This window comes from Apaloderma vittatum, unplaced genomic scaffold, assembly GCF_000703405.1.
Source record: "Apaloderma vittatum isolate BGI_N311 unplaced genomic scaffold, ASM70340v1 scaffold8527, whole genome shotgun sequence".
Lineage (NCBI taxonomy): Eukaryota > Metazoa > Chordata > Aves > Trogoniformes > Trogonidae > Apaloderma > Apaloderma vittatum.
Genome location: NW_009725641.1, coordinates 19,016 through 40,311, shown reverse-complemented (window position 1 = coordinate 40,311; position 21,296 = coordinate 19,016). Strand labels below are relative to the sequence as shown.

General features: G+C 37.9%; 1 protein-coding gene across 1 annotated transcript in view; it reads right to left on the bottom strand.

The window, feature by feature from the left end:
• The window catches only part of LOC104276595 (glypican-5-like), a gene marked incomplete at its 3' end in the record, with an annotated part of 38,025 nt that extends 17,753 nt beyond the window's left edge, over nucleotides 1–20,272 (bottom strand). The window contains exons 1-2 of the mRNA XM_009872974.1: nucleotides 20,065–20,272; nucleotides 8,932–9,626 (exon numbers count right to left, since the gene is read on the bottom strand). Of these exons, the coding sequence (XP_009871276.1) occupies nucleotides 8,932–9,626; nucleotides 20,065–20,272 (903 nt within the window). The remainder of the gene's footprint in view (nucleotides 1–8,931; nucleotides 9,627–20,064) is intronic.
• Between the last annotated feature and the right edge of the window lie 1,024 nt (nucleotides 20,273–21,296).

The window sequence follows — 21,296 nt, the reverse complement described above, 5'->3', positions numbered from 1 at the left end:
TTTGGTAAGGACACATGTTGGAGGAGTTTGATGAATATTGTCTCCTATGAGAGAGATGCCACCTGGAAGCAGAGGAAGACTGAAAGGAGTCCTCTCTCAGAGGAGGAAGGAACGTGTAAAGGAGAGATAGATGCAGCCCCATTTCCTGCTCCCTGTGCTGCTGGGGGCAAGGGCATAGCTGGGAAGGAGGGAGGGGTGGAGTGAAGGTGTATTTAAGATAATTATTTATCTCATTATACTACTCTGATCTAGTTGATTTAGTTGAACTGGTGGTGGTATTAAATTTATGGTTTTCCCCTCAGTTCTGCTTTGTTCTTTGCACGTTACCATAAGAAGTAAGTGAACCTTCCCTGTCCTTAATCTCAATCCTCAAGCTCTTTTGTTGAATTTTCTCCTTCTCTTCCCAAAAAGGAGAGGGGAGGGAGTGAGCAAGTGACTACATACTTCTTGGTTGCTGGCTGGGTGGGCTCAAACTACTATATTACAATACAGTCGTGTATAAGACGAGGACTTTAAATCCAATTACTGTTCAGCAGTTTCCACAAAGCAGTTTATATCAACCTTATGAAGTAATTTAAATTCATCCACTTCTCAAGTATTTTAAATTCAGCAAAGTAATGATGGCAGAATCATATGCCAAAAACTTCAGGCAGAACTCTACAATTTTATTTCAAAGTCTGCTTTGTTGAAAACTACGTATTTATTAGTGTTGGTTTTTTTTTTTAAACTATGAAAGAAGTATATGTCACATTGCTCATTTGGGGTTTGTCTTTTACCAAGTGGTAATGAGAATATACACTTGTTGCAAGTTAAAGGAGCCCAAGGCTGAGTCCAGTTAGAGAGTTTGGCAGCACAATGCTACTCAAGAGCTGGTGTGCTGAGTGACAAGAGAACAGGGTCACACACTTTGCCATGGAAACAAGGCATGAAAACACTTAGACGGTGTCTGCTTTTAAAGGAAACACTACAGGCAGAGAGACAGGTCAAAAGCCAAATGAAGAAGTAGTTTATATCACACATAATCTTAAAAATGAGAGAAATACCTAAAGCAGATGCAACACATCTGAACAACTCTGTCTTTCAGGTAACATTTGGTCGCTGCCTATGGAGACTCTAGCCTGTCCTCTGAAATCCAGCAGTGTCTACATCATCCCTCCATGGAAGCAGTGTGATCTGGCCTGGCAATGAGGTGCTGGTGCTGAGTGCTGACTGCCTGTTACCCACTGACCAGCCATCCTGGCCCCCACTACGGTTACAGAGATTTCTTTCCGGTGATAGATTCTCCCTGGTTGACGTCAGTGAGGTGCTTAAAAACAGCTACAACTTCCCTCCCCAGCAATTTACACTTGATGCTTGATAAGCTATGGGTGGTGTCCAGCGACAGGACAAGTAGCAATGGTCACAAACTCGAAAATAGGAGGTTCAATCTAATCATAAGGAAATACTTCTTTATTGTGAAGGTGACAGAGGACTGGAACGGGCTGCCCAGAGAGGTTGTGGAGTCTCTGTCTGTGGAGACATTCAAAACCCACCTGGATGCGTTCCTGTGTGACCTACTCTAGCTGATCCTGCTCTGGCAGGGGGGTTGGACTAGATGATCTTTAGAGGTCCCTTCCAACCTCTAACATTCTGTGATTCAGCTTTTGTTGCAGCATTGGAGAACTCCCTCAGAATGATGCCATCCACATTGTGCAAGTGCTGGAAAAAGTTGTCTACACAGCAGCAGATGAATCACAGACAAGTGCAGTCAGCTATTTGGAAGAGGCAGCTATGTATTTGTCTAAACTTACCTATTTCCAATCAGATAAAGTACACCTAGAATGTTTGCAATAGAAAAATTTACTGCACATTTTAAATATAAACAATACGGATAATAAACCAAAGCAGTCATAAAACATACAATGCTGTGCAATCTGCTTAACTTGTAAAATATGTGATTATCTTATTCTATAACCATTGTTAGTTTTTCCTCTACTACATACAGTAAATTAGGCTGTGAAACTATGTTTTCACATAATTAATTCTTATATGTAGATCTTTTGCTTCTTTTTAACCAGAGTTTTGATAAAAACATTAAGAATACAGTAGGATAGAATAGACTATTTTAGTTGGAAGAGACCTACACAGCAATCATCTAGGCCAAATATCTGAACAATTTAGGGCTGACCAAGTTAAAGCGTGTTATTAAGGGCTTTATCCAGAAACCTCTTCAATACTGACAGATTTAGGGCATCTACCACCTCTAGGAAACCTGTTCCAGGCTTTGACCATCCTCTCAGTAGGCAAATGCTTCCTAATATTGCCAAATCAGGGGTGGACATTATAAATAATGTTTGAATGTTCTGCCTAATGGTTCCCTTACAGAAAAATACTCTAATTTTATCTCTGATTGTTATCAAATCAATATCCATTTTTTGTTAACATTGTACTATGTATATTCATATAGAATAGACAAAAAAGTCCATTTCAGGTACATCGAGCACAGCTCTTTGTGATAGCTACAATTTTATTTTAAGCAATGAATTTCAGATCTCTTTCATGACCTGATTTATATAAAAGGTTTATAGTAAATATTTTCTAATATCAAACTTTATTTAAAATAGAGTGACAAAATTAATTATTTTTAATAAAAGTTCAAATAGCTTGTGAACTTACTTCATATGAGTGACTAATGCAGTCTAAGTAACCCAAAGTTCAGCAGATGGGAAGCAGTAGGTGTTAAGTTATTGCATTTATAAACATATAATAATGTAAGTAAATAAATGAGATTTTTGATACTAAGGAGGTGGGTTCACAGGATAGCTACTTCAGAGGATGCTCATCTTTTGCATCTCTTCAAGTGCCTTAACCTGTAAAGCTATGAAAGTTACCAAACATCCAGGCATAGAACTTCCCACAATTAGAAATGTCGTTAATCTGGTCATTTGGCAACAATCAAGCTTACTCCTTTCCAAAACCAAAACCTGTATTTGTACTGTAGCTTGCAGGTGTATGTTCTGTATGTATATGAGATTATCGGAAGTCATTTTTCATCACTTTCTTTCCATGTCTTTTTAAAATCTAAAAATTTGCTTTGTTTCCTGCACTTCTCATTCTCTGGAATGGCATGGAATGAGGCTTTGTAGCCTTTCGCTAGAGAGATCCCAGTAAAAAGTAGCTACAGAAAACAGTTCCTAAAAGGAATAGGAAAAAAACCCCACAAACATCCTATTTATAATGTTTGTGAATATATCTCCTCACGGGAATATTAAATTTAAAACATTGCTGGACTACTGTTGTTTTGAATGTTTAAATGTTTATAGCTAGTCAGTTCAAGCAAATATAATAAATAAGGAAATAAAGCTCTAAATATAGTCTCTTAAACTCTTCCTCCTGGCATTTTATAACACAAAAAAGATCTTGCTTTTTTAATAGTATTAATGACATTTTAAAAGGGGGAAAACAAATTTATCTTTTAATACAATATAATTATGCATATTTTTATAAGACACATAACTTTGTTCTTCTTTCAGGATTAGACTAAGATCAGCGAAAGGACTTGAGAACTTCTAGAAGTCTGACTTTTTTTTATCTCCAACTGCTTGGAAAACTGATCTGATGAGAGTTCACATCGGTTAGAACACAGTAAAGACAGTGCTTCTGAAAATCCAACTCCAAATTTTTGTAGCCTTATATTACATATAAAAGTACATACAAGAATTTTACTAAACTTGTAGCACAAATTCCTCACTTGCAAAATTAGAAAATGCCAGTATTTGTCTCTGCAATTTTATTTTATTTTTCCTGTGTTCCTGAATCCAACATTTTCGCATCCATATATAGCTTTAAAAATCACAGTCACATATACTTCATTTTCCTCCAGATCATCAGTGCCCAGAATACACAATGAACAACTAATCAATATTTCTTTCCATCTCTTTTATTCAATATTAATCACAAACACTACTGGGAATCAAGAACAGTAGTCTGATGTAAAGTTTGGAGTAAAGCTTAAATTGTAAAGCCCTGCGACTTTTCTCTTTCTCTTCTCCCCTATTCCTTTCCCATTTTCATTCGGTTCTTGCCTCAGATGCATTTCACCTCCTCTCAGGTGCCCCGTTCCTCTGACAAACTCAGCTGCTGTGTGACTCAGCGTGTGCCAGCACACACCCTCACACATCAAAACAAACCCATGGCTAAGAGAGACACTTTCCTTACTGACAGCTCCCTCAACCACCTTGACTCCCAGCTGCCGAAGCAGCTGAAACACAGGGAAAAGGGTGGAATAACAGGACAAGGGGCAACAGGTGCAAGCTGGAGCACAGGAGGTTCCACAAAAACATTAGGAAAAACTTTTTCCCTGTGAGGGTGACAGAGCGCTGGAACAGGCTGCCCAGGGAGGTTGTGGAGTCTCCTTCTCTGGAGACATTCAAAACCTGCCTGGACGTGTTCCTGTGTGACCTACTGTAGGTGATCCTGCTCTGGCAGGGGGGTTGGACTAGATGATCTTTTGAGGTCCCTTCCAACTCCTAACAGTCCGCAATTCTGTGTGAAACACACAGCTGAGGGTGGTTCCAGAGCAGGATTTGAGCAACCCAGGGTGAGACTGGCTTAAGCTGCAGCTGAACCTCACTGTGAGTGACACAGGAACCTGTCCTTCCATGGCTCAGGGCCATCCCATTAACCTACATGTAGAGGGAACAGAACCACGCTGCTATGCTGGGGCTAGCAGGCTCCATCCACACCAAAATTTGGTAGATGTTGCTAAAATCTTTATTTGTCCCTCTGTCTTAACACTGACAGCGGGTAGCATAATGGAATGGAGGCAACGTGAAGCAATTTATCACAACTTGTAAATGGGTTTCAATATGTTTTTCATTTGATTGTTAGTTGATTTGACCTAAATAAGTAGTTCTTGTGCATTCATTACCCTGCACAGTTGCCCTCTGTGGGGGCTTGCCTGGCGATACACAAGCTCAGACACCAGCACATGGCAACTCAGGATGAATCTACAAGATCCTTTGTAGCAATAAGTATTTTTACCCATTATCCAATGCTTAAGAGCTAGGTATTGTCTTTTTCAGATCATTTTACTAATGAATACTTGTTTTGTATGATGTACCTCTCTTAAACCTCTATTACATTTTATTTGCATAAGCATACACACACAAGTCTGCTAAAACATTTCTGTTCCAGCTCCTATCAGCTAAAAAGCAAAGGGTCCACTATGCACTGAGCATAAACAGTACATAAATGGACATATACAGACTTCAGGAACACAGAACAGTACTGTCATTAAGTATATATCAATATATAGAATTATAGAATCATAGAATTGTCAGGGTTGGAAGGGACCTTAAAGATTATCTAGTCCCACCCCCCCCGCCATGGGCAGGGACATCTCCCACTAGATCAGGCTGCTCAGAGCCCCATCCAGCCTGGCCTTAAAACTTCCAGGGATGGGGCTTCCACCACCTCTCTGGGCAACCTGTGCCAGTGTCTCACCACCCTCATGGGGAAGAACTTGATATCTAACCTAAATCGACCCTTCTCTAGCTTCAATCCATTCCCTCTAGTCCTATCACTACCCGACATCCTAAAAAGCCCCTCACAAGCTTTCTTGAGGGCCCCCTTAAGATACTGGAAGGTCACAATAAGGTCTTCTCGAAGCCTTCTTTTCTGCAGACTGAACAGCCCCAACTCTCACAGTCTGTCTTCATAGGAGAGGTGCTCCAGCCCTCTGATCATCCTCGTGGCCCTTCTCTGGACACGCTCCAGCACGTCCATATCTTTCTTGTGCTGTGGGCTCCAGAACTGGATGCAGTACTCCAGGTGGGGTCTCATGAGGGTGGAGCAGAGGGGGAGAATCACCTCCCTCGACCTGCTGGCCACGCACCTCTTGATGCAGCCCAGGACACAATTGGCTTTCTGGGCTGCAAGTGCACACTGATGGCTCATGTCAAGCTTCTTGTCCACCAGCACCCCCAAGTCCTTTTCTTCAGGGCTGCTCTCAAGCCAGTCACTGCCCAGCCTGTACTGGTGCTTGGGATTGCCCCAACCCAGATGGAGCAATATATACAAATGTGCACACAGATAAATATGTGAATAGCTGCACAACCACCACATCTCCACTAGATTCTGCAGAATAGCAGAGACTAATGTCCAGGTATAGAGGTGATGAATGGGTGCTGTACTTATTCATCAGTCAGCAGAGCTGCAGGAGGCAGGAATTAAGGATGTGAACTTGAAACAGGAAGAACAAAAGGAAAGGGAAATTCTAGCTGGAGACAGCGTGGCACTGCTCTGCTGACCCAAGCAGAAAAGGGAACAAGTTGTTAATTACTGGACAAAAAGTTTTGCAAAACGAAGCTGTGTTATATAGGCATTAGTGGTCTTTCCACACCACAAAGAGCTTAAAATATGAATATACATTACATTTAATTATAGAAATCCATGCAACATGTTAGGAAAAAAAAATCCTCTACACACACATACTTAGATAAAAAGCTGTACAAACACATGTATCACTAAGCAAGATACTCTGTTGATTTTCATACTAACTTTTGCATATGTATATACCACACTTCCAAACATTTATAGATCTTTTTCTCTGTCTGCTACTTTAAAACTTATAAAGTGATGAAATTTACTTTTAAAACTGCAGAGACTGCTGCGTGCCTAAGCAAATCATTGTTTCCTGCCTCATAATCATCTCTTGTGTCTGTTAGAATCACTGATGCATTAATTGCTTACCAAAATTTGAAACAGTTCATGAGTCACGCTGAAGATAAAATAAATACATATTAATGAGCCAATTTCAACAGAATACAGGTCCTCTGCCTCTTAAAGCTGAAAGACTGTATTTATTACATGTCAGAATTAGGTTTTGACACCTAATGTATGGGCAAACGTAAAATATACTCGTATTCAGCAAATCAGAAGTGACTGACTAGATCACCATGTTTCAAGGGATCAATGCACAATAGCCTTAACTGACCAAATTATAGAGGGAAAGGACTGGTCAGTTACAGCATAGAGATACAGTGAAAGATATGTCTAAATGAATAGGTCTGTTGTAGATTGAGTGAAAAATGAAATATTTAGCTGTTTAGTCTGGAAGTGACTCTACATGGGGAGATCTTAACACAACAGAAGTAAACACTTGAGCATGAAATGAACACATTGGCACAAAATACCACACATACATTACATTGTGTGAGGGGAGAAGGAGCATATAGAGTGTTCAGGAATATCAATTTCAGAACAATTTGAGAATTTTACATTGGAACAAAGCCAAAACACTGGGTAGAGAGGTCTTCACTTTTTTGTTTTCTTTTTTCTTTTTTTTTTTTTTTCCTTACTAAAATGGAGTGAAATATACTATTTTGGAGAGTAAAGAATTTCACTTTGAAAATATGGATGTGCTGAGTGACTTTTAAGTCTGGGCCAATGATGGTTCACTGTTGAAAATCCAAATCAAACTAAATGACCCAGGATGCAACAGGAAACAGAAGTCTTTCCCTTGAGCCTTTACTTTTTTATTCTAGCTTGTTCCTGAAAATTGTAGGCAAAAAAGATCCCTCAAAAATCTGAGGAACAGGCAATATCCCTAAAATGCAACTGTAGCTCTGAAACATATTAGGAATTACACAGACATCCGTGAGTCATTTTTTTTACACCAAATTGTTAGTCAAAAACCTTTTAAAAAGAAAAAATCACAGCTTTTCTGAAGTGCAGCAGCAGAAAATTGTGGCTAATATAGCTCATTAGTATAAAGCAGATAAAACGGGAAATTCATAGAAAAAAGCAATTTCCCAGGGATTCACTGACTACAGGCAGGATGAAGAATCCATTTTAATAGCCTATGAGTCCTAGGAAGAAATTAAGAATCCTCTATTTATTTTATTAGATCAAGTTATTTATTGTCAGAAGTCACATCAGCTGTTCAGCAGAAGAGATGCTGCTTCAACTTCAGTCAGTCACATAAAGAGGCAGACGGTGGCAGTCCGAGAAGAATTACTGCACCTCGGCTGATGCCACACCACAGTGACACCCAGACACCCTGTTTAGACCTCTGTACACTGTAAAACTAAAAGGCATCTCCCCAGACCAAGATATCCAATCCAACGTCTTTAAGACAGGCTACTGGTATCTAAAAGAATCATAGAATCATAGAAGGATTGTTTAAATTTATTGCTATGTGCATATAAGATAATAATGAAACTATTAAACTATTTTCTGATGTTCATGAAAAACATATTTTTGTGCTCCTGAAAGTTATTCTCAGAATGTCATATAATAATGTCCAATCTGCAAACAAATATTACTGCTGAGATTTAACACTTTCATTTACACAAATGTCAGGGTATTACTCGTTTTATAGAATATTTATGGGATTAGTTTTCTACAATTTACTTTCCTTTCATTACTATTTTAAGCTTCCAACTTAATGACACCTTCCACTGTTCACTTTTGTTCAGAAGAACTTAACAAACACAGTTGTGGAGTTAAAGGTAAAGCTATTCAGTGCATCCACTGAATGTTAACTTCTAAATAAAAAGGGTGAAGGAATAGAAGCTACCATTGGATTGTGCAACTAATATTTTCACTCAGTAAAATTGTGAAAAAAGCTGTGGTTTCATGGGAAGTGGGAACAGAAAAAATCTCACACAGGAATTCTCTTCATTTTGAAAAGCCTTTACTGTAAATGCTGCCAAAATGTTGAACGTCCACTTGATGTTAAACTTGTGAGTAGAATATAGGAAATTAGCAGGTCATATGCATGATTAAAATAAAAGCTGGTAGGGTTGTAAAAATGCATCATCGAATAAAGCTGAACTACAATACAAATGTGTTCATCATCACAAAAAATGGCCAGACAACAAATAATTATCAGTGTTACTTTTCTTAGGGTCACATTTGCACCAAGTGTGGATAAAACCAGCTTCTTACCTGCTCAGATAATTCTGGCCCATTGACACGAGCCTGTATGAGAGCGTCATTAACAAGAGAATGGAAGTTCAGAAGCACCTGCTCAATGTCGTACGTTCCACTCATGGCACTCGAGAGCTCCTCCAGGGACCAAATATATTCCCGCCAATGAAGATCAACCTCTGCCATGTTAGCTAGGCAGCCTCGGATGACATTGAGGCAGTAGCCCATGCAGGGCTTGCTTAACGTCAGCCCTTGGCAATGGGGACAGTACTGCATCTTCAGTAACGCCCTGCTGCAGTCCTTAGAGAAATGCAGATGGTCGGTGGTGTTGATCACTTCAATTCCCAAATTCAGAGCCTGTAAGAAAGTCCGGCTGGGTAACAGTGATCTCCCCATTTGTCCTACGGCCTTCTTGGAAATGTTACCAAAGGGCCTGATGTCTCTTTGCACCGTTCGGAGGCACTCCGCGTATTCCAGCGAAATATCAGTCAGACCAGGGTTTATGACATGGTTGTAGACTACCGGGAACAGGGTATCAAAAAATCTGTTGACAAATTCCTCTGTGCTAATGTCTGTGCCAAATAAGAAGAGTCCAACATCTGTGAAAAACTCCTGAACACGTGCAGTAGCCTCAGCAGCCATGCTTCTATATGCATTGCAGAAAAGTGCGCTTGTATAATTCTCGGCCAGTCTGATAAGCATTTCAAAGGTTTCTGTAATTAAAAAAAGTTTATCATTTTAAAGGTTTAAAAAATAAGAAACTATAGTAAGATCTTCAAACAATTATATCAGAACATCTTACATTTGTCCCAAAAGAATTTTGCATTAGAGTTCATGAAGAGATAAAATTGTCACTAACTGTGACAACTGTTTTTTGAATATAGGCAAGTATCGTTACAACACAATTATAAATCCATATGGTTTCTGGGTAGGATATATTGAACACAATCTAAAAAATATAAAAGCTAATTAATTTTTAAGCTGAGTTATTAGTTACAAAATATGACAAAGCCCTACTGTATCTGTCTACGTATAGACATATGTTAGCTCTCATTCTACAAGACACAGCAGAGTCAGATGCTCTCAGTCACTCTATTCAAAGTCATTCCTCTTACCACCCTACGTGGCTGAGTAAAAGTAACATTAAACAACTTAATCAACTCTTCCATTCCATTCAAACTTAACTTTCAAAACATGAAACAGCTTTGTCTTTTTGTCTTCCAAAGGAAGAAGATGCACCAAACACAAATTGACAATGTGCTTTTAAACAATGCTGTTCAGTCTGGCGATTGCTATGGTCAAGCAAAGAGATGGAACGTGCACAATTGCTCTCCTTGGGCACTGTGATGGATACATTCTCTCTAAGTCTCAAGAACTGCATACCTAAAAAGCCTGAATGGATAAACTTAAATTTTGTTTCATATTTTCGGTGTCAATCCTAACTATACTGAGTAGTTTTCAACAAAAATAGTTAAAGTATACTGGAGAAGTATTCTCTCCTGACTTGATCTGTGATTTGCAGGTAAGGGAAAATGCTGGTTTTCAAATCAGAAAAATAGTGTTTGCATTGAGGAATTTCCTAAATCTGCCTAAGAAGCCTGCACTTCAGGGAAGACAAAGGAAAAATATATAGATCAAAAGGAAACTTACCTTAGAATTGCAAACAAAAATACATAGAAGTACATATGGCAAGTATTAACTCATTTTATCTACTGGATGTCTATAACTCACTAACTTTCATTCATTCAAGCTCTACAAGTTTTCATGTGTTTATTTTTTCAAACTTTTGTTTAGTGGGACTCTATAGAAATAAAGTGAGGAAAAACATGAAGCACAGTTAACACTGTCCAAAGAGTGATGTTAAAAATAGGCAGAATAAAATAATGTCAAACTATGTCAGACAGCTACTGAAGCAATTTGAAGTCTGACATCAAGTTACTGACTGAAAAGAATAGTAGAAAATTCAGACTAATTTTAATATAACAAGACTGGATATCACATCTTTATATCTATGCATAAGAATAAACGTCTTGCATTGTGATAAGTTTGTTCAGGTCAGTGAAATGATTCTTACTGACTTCAGTGGTTTTGAAATTGCAAGTTTTGTGAAAAGATCATGGAGAAGACATAGTAAACTAATCTGCCTATACTTCCTATGCATTGTGTTTTTTCTCCAGTAAAAATGGACACATGCTTATATAGCAGTCATTATCTCTATTCCTCTGCTATTATCTACAAGCTCTTAGTTTCGTATTTCACACCACCGTTGAGACTGATTTTGCTATCGCTCTTTTTCATTCCTCTAATATTCATGTAAGCAGGAAAAAAAAGTGTTGACTACCGGTAGTAAAGAGCAGGAAAATGTGTCACATTTGCCTGTTTTATTTTTTATTACTATGGCACATACATATGTGCATCTCTCCTAAAGTGAATTAATTTCACTATAACCACTCATACATGCCAAGTAACACAGCAATTCAGCAGAGTTTGATTTGTTTCAGAACTCAGACTCCCAGAGTCAGGACCCCGCACGGAGCTGGGTACCCACCACTGGAGACCTATCAACCCAGCAAAGCCCCTTCAGTTTATCCTGTGAGCTGATGGGCTGAGTAACTCTGCAGACCACAGCTGTCTGCATCAACACCGGCTCTGAATTTTCTCAGCCTCAGCAACCTCATGTCAAGGTCATACCTGAGAACCTACACTGCACCTCGTGTTTGTAGGTATGCACGTGTGTATGGGAGACCCATGTCCTTCTGAGCAGCAGATGAGACACAACAGATCAGACAGAGTGTATTGGATTGATCAAGATGCTCACTTGAAGGTAACTGAACTCAATGAGATCTCCAGTGGGTATAAAGGCAGTTTGGAGGTCTAGTTCACACGGAGGCACACATACACGGACAGATGAATTACAGCCCTAAATATCCTACCGTTCATTATGTCTCCTTTTATTGAAAGGAACAAGGAAAACAAGGAAAGTACAATCCAACCACGGCGGCTTTATTTAGTTGCCTCAGAGTGTTTCATACCATTTTCAATGGCAGATGCCATTTAACCGCCTGTCTAGACGGGCATGGGCATCTTCCAGTTCCTGTGGCACATTCACAGGCTTTGTGGGCGTGTTTTGTATTTAGAATCATAGAATGAATCATAGCATCATCAAATGTTTTGTGTTGGAAAAGACCTTTAAAGGTCATGTAGTCCTACCGCCCCTGCACTGAGCAGGGACATCTTTCGATCAGGTTGCTCAGAGCCCCATCCAATCTAACCTTGAACATTTCCAGGGATGAGGTTTCTACTGCCTGTCTGAGCAACCTGTTCCAGTGTTTCACCACCCTTGTTGTAAAAAAATTCTTCCTTACATCTAGCTTAAATCTACTCTCCTTTAGTTTAAAACCCTTACCCTTTGTCCTATCAGAACAGTCCATGCTGAAAATTTAAAATGGTACTAGATGGTTGTGCCTAGACAGGTGAACTGAATTCTAGATACCCAGTTATCTTTGACTCAAGAACCCTTCATATAAAAGCTTGGAGCAGCCAGAATAACAAAGACAGAAATTTAAGTCAAAATGATTCTTGGTTTAGATGTTTTTAAATAATAAAGTGTGAAGAATATTGAAGCCTCCTAGGAAAACAGCTATTTTTGTAACTGCAGATTTAGTCTTTTACACAAATTTTTCCAGTGCTTCAGATGAAAATTACTAACCTAGATAACATTAATAAAATAATGATCTTATAATAATCTCTTTAAAATAACATGAATAAGGGTTTTATGATCCTGTTCAATTTTTTATTATTACTTTTTCCTAGATGAAAACCATAAAGTATGTGATCTAACATGTCTGTTACAATCCATGGCTACCAAGAGCACAAATATTAGAGGAAAGAATAAATCATGCTGCATATGGAAAATCAATAGATTTTACAATGTGGTCTAAACAATAACAAACCTTCAGGATTGAACTACAGTGCTAGTGCCCCAGGACCCCACAGATGAACGAGTTACAATAATCAAGTGCATGATTTATTGAGTATTTGTGCTTTTCCAAACAGCATATGATAACACTGGCCACCTATGTTTGCGATTCTTCATCATGCTGTTTAATCATCATTTCAGGATTTCTCACAGAATTTGTTCATCAGGTTTATTCTAGTGGCATGTTTCCTACTTTATAACCACCGAAGTTATTCTAGAGATTTGTTTTCTTCTCAGACAGCCTGAGGAATGACAGACAGCAAAGCAGACGTATGTTTACTTCCAACATTGTACAGCTCCTGTAAACACCTTAGGATAGCAATCTATGTCATTTACAACACTTTCAGAAACTTCAATAACAAATCAAGTTATGCTGGTTCAATCTATGATTCTATGATTCTATGAATTGGGCAAGCGTCTCGTAGATTTAACAATGAGTTTATCTATCTTTTAGGTCTTTGTGCCCATCATTATCAGTCTTAATTATTCAGCCTCATAAAAGAAGTGGTGAGTTTTCAACCAGTATAAATCCAATATCCATATATAAGACATTTTAAATGTACCCAAGATGAACCAGACAAGTTTTTAACGTTATTAGATGATTTTTTTTCATCAGCAGGCTCAGTGTCTCTTATCTCCAGCCTTTATGAGATCCTCACAGTAACCACTACACAATATCCTACAAATACCTTCTGCAGCACTACTGTGAATAATGCCTAGCATTTACCAGGGGTGACGTCAATTTTATTTTTCTTTGACTATACTTAGAAGTAAGATTTGTACACTTCTAAGTCAAAAAACAAGGCTGTCAATAACAGTAATATTTCCCTTCCTGGTTGTGATAAGAAGGAACAAAATACAAGGCTAGGAAAAAAATGTAGATGAGCACTTGTTTATGTATTGCATTTATTCAGCTGATTCTTCATATTAGCATATATATTTTATTATTTTTTTAATACTGTATTTAACAAAACAATCACAAATTATGCAGAATAACTATGAGGTCATTGCTTTAGAACATTTGCAAGCTTTCATTCAATTTTTTAACATTTCTGCTCCTGAAAGTCATGGGTAGTACCACAAAGTAGTAATCAGTCCAGTGGATTACTGGCTTTAAAAGACAACCCAAAAGCATACACATGCCTTGTTTACTCAAACAACTCACAAAGCGAACAAAAAAGAAACCTTGTTTTTTATTGCTGGACGTTAATTAGATCTAATGGAAATACCATGCAGAATGCAATAGAATTTGGACTGAATTTTAAACCAGCCTTGCAAATTCTCATCTTTAGTAGTTTTGACAAAGTGTCTTTCTACTATAGGTATCTTAGAAAACTAATTTAAAACAAATTCCCAGGGAATCTTCTTGTAATAAGAGCAACTGTATTTTCTTAAATTGAACTTTTCTTCACACAGACAAATATTCTATACAAGCTGCTAAATGAGAAACTGTATGGTCTAAATTCTGAGTATTACCCTTTGAAACATCCACAGTATTTAACACAAAGGTAGCCTAATAAATTAAAAATCTGGTATTAGCAGTGCTCCAACAAATTGTAAAGTGTTATAACTCAGTAGTAACTCAGCAGTTTCTTTATGTACTATAAATTAATTCACATTTAACCCAGTAACATACAGAACTCAATAAATTATAACCAGACAGGTTAATATCCATCTTTGACCTATGGACATAACATTTACAAGGAATATCTTTCATATTTAAGAGGGGATCCAAAACCGTTATGCCCGGATTACCTTAAATATCAGCCCATAATATACCAGAATCCAGAAAACTAAATCCAAGCAAAAGCTAAACAATTCTAATAGTATGAATTTATTATTACTTGAAAAAACCCTGTGGGAAAGTATTAGCATTTTGTCAGTTGCCATTAACATTTGGTGATCTCACAGGTTTTCATTCTGTTTATGGACAGCGCAAATAATACAGAAACATTAAGCTCTCTCTACTAAAGATTTATAGTCCAACCAAGTGTATCTTGCATACATTGTCCTACTGGAGTCAAAAGGAATGTCTCAAGTACAGCCTGACAAACAAAAAGTATTTAAAAATTACAGAAAAGAGTAGTTATGGAAAAGAAATCTATTACCCAGGATTATGTACATAATATCCTTAATATCTTTGTTTAGGATAAAGCAAACAGGGAAAAAAGATGTATGTGGAAAATTCAGTGTAGTTACTCCTAAATACAAAGTAGTACACAGTGCCAGATATGCTGCTAAACCCACTAATCATTTATCATATCAGAAAAATGAGCTGTAAGAATAAAGTCTTCAAGACATATAAATGAATTATAAGGAATGAACTCATTAGGGCATTGCCTGTGAAGGTTATATGGGAGAGAGATCAAAAGGATAAGTGCCAGCAGAAGACATTTGAGACTCAGTAAAACTGTTTCTCATTAACACATATTTCAAATTAATCCATTTCAGAGACCATAGACTCACCACTGAAGCCAGTAAGAAAACATGTAGAATAGATTAAACCTGTAAACCAACCAACTTTGCATTATCAAGTGTTAGTGATATACCTCAGGCTTTATAACCATAACTACTAAAAACAGACTCAAGACTTTGTCAGGTCTTGTTTGGTCTTGAATTTATTTTAGCTCTCTTTGAAAAAAAAAAAAAAGAAACTTGAATTAGAAACAGTTTATCATTGCCTTAGGTGTGCCTTGTTCAATGACAAATTATTCAAACACTGAGACATCAGGAGTTTCTTGTGTACCCAGTGACTCTGAGTTTGGTTCAGTTATACTGTAATTATTCTTTAGTTGTGATTTGTGTTTGGTTTGTTGCTTGTTTGGTTGGTATTTTTAGCTTTGTGAAAGTGAATAATTCTACGACACAAAGGACTTAAAAAAAAATGAAACAATCATGGCATAACTAAGCCCAAGGACCCAGAAGGTAAGTAAAAGTGCACCCCAATATCAAGTAGTGGATTGAAACACACAAAATGACCCTTGAGAGGGCCCAAGACCATGCTAGAAGAAGCATCCATCAGCAGCATCATATTCCTTCCAGTGAAGAGCCCAGGACTGATGACTTGTCTGGGCAGTGGATAGGAGGCATGAGCGCACCACCCGAGAGAAGCACAGACACCAGGAAGCTGGTGCATGATGGTTTTAGTTGAAATATTAATAGGAATCAGTAATCATAGCTAACTTGGGCTATAAGCATTAGTGTCACTGCAATTTCACTAAAAAGAACTTTTGCGCTTTGAAAGGCTCTGAAAACATCAATTAGAGAAAGAGCAAATTCTCTCACATCCATACATATAAGGCGTGTTCTCATTTTTGCCTAAAATGAAATTGTGAGGACACACAAGAAACTCATTTTTGATTTAACCAATGTAAAAAATTATTTAATTTACTTGGAAAATTTAATACAATGAAGATTCTAGAAAAACATGACTCAGAGCCAGATGGAATTAATTTCACTCATGATTGTGATCTATCTTTTTGCTAGTCTTACCTGATAATTGTACTTCTAATTATTTTATAATTTACTTATTATCATCACTCAGTTTTAATCTTTCCTTAATAATACTGATACTGACTGTTTTGCCATGTAGAATTTGCTTTCTAAATCAGCCATTTCTATGCTTGGGTTTTTTTTTTTTCTTTTCCCTCTCCATCTTCCTATTTATATATTCAAGAACAGGCGTAGCAATGGCATTCATGTTCAGCTGATATGACATTATGATCTCCAAGTCTTGTATTTGTTTTTTATAAAAAGCTAGAATTAAATTATCCTTTTCCTAGTTCTCTGGAGCTTCACTGATTTTTATAACTTAATGAAAATCATCACCAATGGTTCAGAAATTATTTTTGAACTTTTCAGTGAAACTTACTACTGTTTATTTTAAAATTTCTAGCCTTAAAATCTGCTATTTAATATACTCCTAAGTTGAAAATGGAATGTAAAACATTTAAGCATACCTTGATATATTTTAATATTGAATGACTGTCATATGACTTAATAAATATCAGTCACATGAAGGAATATCACATTTCTTATTTTATCAATTTATAATCAGTGTTTCCACTTTTTTTCCCAGAACCATTCTGTTTTTTCAGTCTTGTTATCCTTTTAATAATGATGACTATGGGACAATGGGACCAGTCATCTTGCCATTTTGGAAGCAACAAGAGTAGATTGTTTTATAGGGTGCCAGGAGAAGAAATAATTAGTAATAAATAGAACTTTACCAAACTTTTTTTTTTTTTTCCTCTGGGAAACTGCTTACCGACTCTCTGATTTTACATTGTTCTCCATATTTCACAGACAATGCTTGATCACTGGGGGGAAATATTTCTAAATTTTGAATATACTGCTTACTACCGTGGACGGAAATAGAATTGGAAGTAGAACACTACAGGGTATCACAGCTTTAAAACTAGTATCATACAATTAAGTCATTTGAAAACCTTTCTATGCAACATGTTGTGCCTGGTTTGCAAAAGGACATTAAATTGATAATGATTTATGATATCTACTTTTACACATTTGTCATAATAAACAAGGAAATCAAGTCATCTCAGATGAAAAGGGTACTGTGTAGATGTGGTGCTCAGTGAAATGGTCTAGTGGTGGACCTGACATAACTAGGTTAATGGATGGACTCAATGATCTTAAAGGTCTTTTTCAACCTAAATAATTCTGATTCTCGTTCTGGTTCTGATTCTGATTCTGATTCCAATAGCATTTTTTTGAAAAGGGAAATCTGGAATTTAGAGCAGGATAATGTTGAGATAGGAGGATCTGAAGGGCAAAATTCACTTCACATAAATTCACATAAATGTGAGCTAGTCATCTGAGGCTTCCTAAAAGTCAGGTAAGAGAAACAAGCACTTGTAAGCCACGACTCATATCTCTGAGTTAAGATGACTACTTCTGGTTGAGACGAATTACTCTCCGGAAGTGCTTATTCCTCTCCCTTGAACATAAAGGGATGTTACGTTACTCAGAGTTAATCAGCAAGATTTTTGTAAGAAACTGGTATTAAATGTCATCAAACACAGTACGATACTGAAATTTATATGAAAAAAGAGCTGAGATGATCATGCTTCTACAAAGTGGTTTTACTGGTAGATAAATATCAAATTTCTAATATATTTATGCAAATCCTCTTTCCTCCTGCACAGCTGGGAATGTGTTTTTCTGAAAATGAAATAAAGTATATATTTGGTTTTCAGAGTGTTGCTTGAGCATCATGACTTTACACGCCGGCATTTTAAAACTAATTATTAGGGAATCACAGAGGAATTACACATGAAGAGGAAGAACAGGTTTTTGTAAAGCTATGATGATGACTAACATCAGATGAAGCTTTTGTCTTTACCTTTCAAAGTTTATAACTGTATTTTTTCATTTTATTTTTATTCTAGTTATCCCAGTTTTAGGCTGCCAACACTCACTCAACTTCAGTGATCTTGGTTTTGATTCATACAGATTAAAGTGAAATGATCACAGAATCACAGAATCATGAAGGTTGGAAAAGATCTAGTCCCAACGTCAACCCAATACCACCATGACCACTAAAACACAAAATATGTCTACATATTTTTTGAACACCTCCAGGGATGGTGACTCCACCACTTCCCTTTGAAGCCTGTTCCAATGTTTCACCAATCAAAAATCAGGTTCTATCAGACGCAACACTGCAGATCAAACAAGTAAATATATTCTTCTTTTATCGCTGAATATTTAATCTGACAGCTTTCTTCTAAGTGTTGGTTGAGGTTTGGTGAATTCCTGCATCTAATAGTCTGAGGAAGTCCACACTAAAAGTCGTCACACCAGTCACTAACAGAAATTTGAGGAGTTTGTTTACTTAACACATAACTATATATCATAGGTTTTAAAAGGTAAGGGATTACATGCATGTGTTTTCCTTCACTTCACTTAGATTTGCTTCAACTCCTTTTCATTCAGGAAAAAAAAAAAAGAGAGAGAGGAAAAAGGTGTCCTTTAAGGCTGCATTTCTTAAACAAACATCTATGTTTTCCATGGAAGATTCAGGAACAATGAAATTTAAAACTGGATCTGTATTAGTTTGAAGTTAGTTCTATGCTCCTCTATACCTACTGAAAATCAAGAAGAAAAAGTGTGTATACCTCTGCATAGCTGTGGTATTTTAGGGATTAGTGACCTAATTATTATTAGTGATTAGTGATATATGCAAAATTATGTTTATTTTAGGTCATGCAAAAACATTTTGGTTTATGCCATATATTTCAGTACCTAGTTTGCAGAATGTTGTAAACACGAATGAACTTGAAGGATGCACTTCCAAATTTCAGATAGGTTACTAAATGTATGATTTCCAACATGACAAGGTAGAAACCCCCAGGTGGTGAATAATCAGGCAGATAAATACATTCTTTTCCAATCATAAAAAGAAAGTAGCACCTGTCAACAGGTATGACTCCTGGTTTCAATACAATTGCTTTCTACACCAACTCATGAATCAGTCTTTAGAAACTAAGAACTAAACAATACATGATAAATCATAGAATCATACAGAATCATAGAATGATTAATTTTCGCTAGTAGCTTTGGCATTAAGAATCACAGAATCATAAAAATATTTGTTGGAAAAGATGTTTAAAGTCATTGAGCGCAACCACTTATATAGCAATGACAAGTCCACCAGTAAGCCGTGTCCCTAAGCACCACATCTGCAAGTCTTTTAAATACATCCAGGTATGGTGACTCAATCACTAGCCTGGACAGCCTGTTCCAAGGCTTGACTACCCTTTGCATAAAGAAATTTTTCCCAATATCCTATCTAAATCTTCCCTTGCACAGTTTGAAGCATTTCCTCTTGTCTTATCAATTCATACACAGGAGAAGAGAGTGACCCCCACCTCACTGCAACTTCTGTTCAGGAAGACTTGTTCTCCAGACCCTTCAAGAGCTTTGCTGCCGTTCTTTGGACAGGCTCCAGCACCTCAATGTCTTTCTTGGAGTGAGAGGCCCAAAACTTAACACGTTACTCAAGATGCAGCCTCATCAGTGCTGAGAAGAGTGAGATCATCTCTTCCTGGGTCCTGCCGGCCACGCTATTTCCGATACAGGCCAGGATGCTGTTGGCCTTCTTGGCCACCTGGGCACACTGCTGGCTCAAGTCCAGGCGACTGTCCACCAACTCCCCCTGAGCCTTTTAATCTGGGCACTTTCTAGCCACACCTCTCCACTCCTGTAGTGCTGCTGGGGGTTCTTGTGACCCACGGGCAGGACCTGGCACTTGGCTTTGGTGAACCTCATGGAATGAACCTCGTCCCACTGATCCAGTCTGTCTAGATTCCTCTGGAGAGACTTCCTACTCTCCAGTAAATCAACAGTCATGCCCAACATGGTGTCATCTGCAAACTTACTTGAGAGTGCACTCAATCCACTCATTCAGACCATTGATAAAGATATTAACCAGATCCGGCCTCAATATCGACCCCTGGGGACCACCACTTATAATCAGCCACGAATTGTATTTAACTGGCCCTCCAGCCATTTTTCTACGCAGCATTTCTACGCATGACCATCCAAGCCATGAACAGCCAGTTTCTCAAGGAGAATGCTGTGGGAAATGGTGCCAAAGGCATTACTAAAGTCCAAGTAAACAACATCCACAGATGTAGTCCTCCTGAGTTGCCTGCCCCTTCCTCCATATGTCCTTTTTTTCCTGAGTTTCATCCAAATCTCTCTGTTCAGCCCAGTTGGTCTTCTTCCCCACTGGCTCATCTTCTGGCACATGGGGACAGCCTGCTCCTGTGCCTTTTAGATTTCCTTCCTGAAGACTATCCAGCCTTCCTGGACTCCCTTGCTCTTCATGACTCCCTCCCCAGGGACTCTGTCAACTAAGTCCCTAAAGAAGCCGAAGTCTGCCTGTAGGAAGTCTAAGGTATCAGTTCTACTGATCCATCTCTTTACTTCTCTAGAAATTGAAAACTCTATTGTTCTGTGATCACTATGCCCAAGAAAACCTCCAACCATCACATCACCCACAAGTCCTTCTCTGTTCACAAACAGGTCCAGCAGGGTGCCTTGCCTAGTTGGTTAACTCACCGGTAATGTCAGGAAGTATCTTCCACGCTCTCCAGGAATCTCCTGGTCTGTTTCTTCTGTACTGTATTTTATCTCCAGCGTACATTTGGTAAGGTGAAGTCCCCCATGAGAACAAGGGCTGCCTATCATGAGACATCTCCTACTACTTACAAAATATTTCATATTCCTCCTCATCTTGGTTAGGTGGTCTATCACATACTCCTACCATATCTACCTTCTTGGCCTTCCCCCTAATTCTTACCCATAAACACTCCACTCTATTGTCACTATCATTGAGTTCTAGAACATCAAAACACTCCCTAACATACAGGGCTATCCC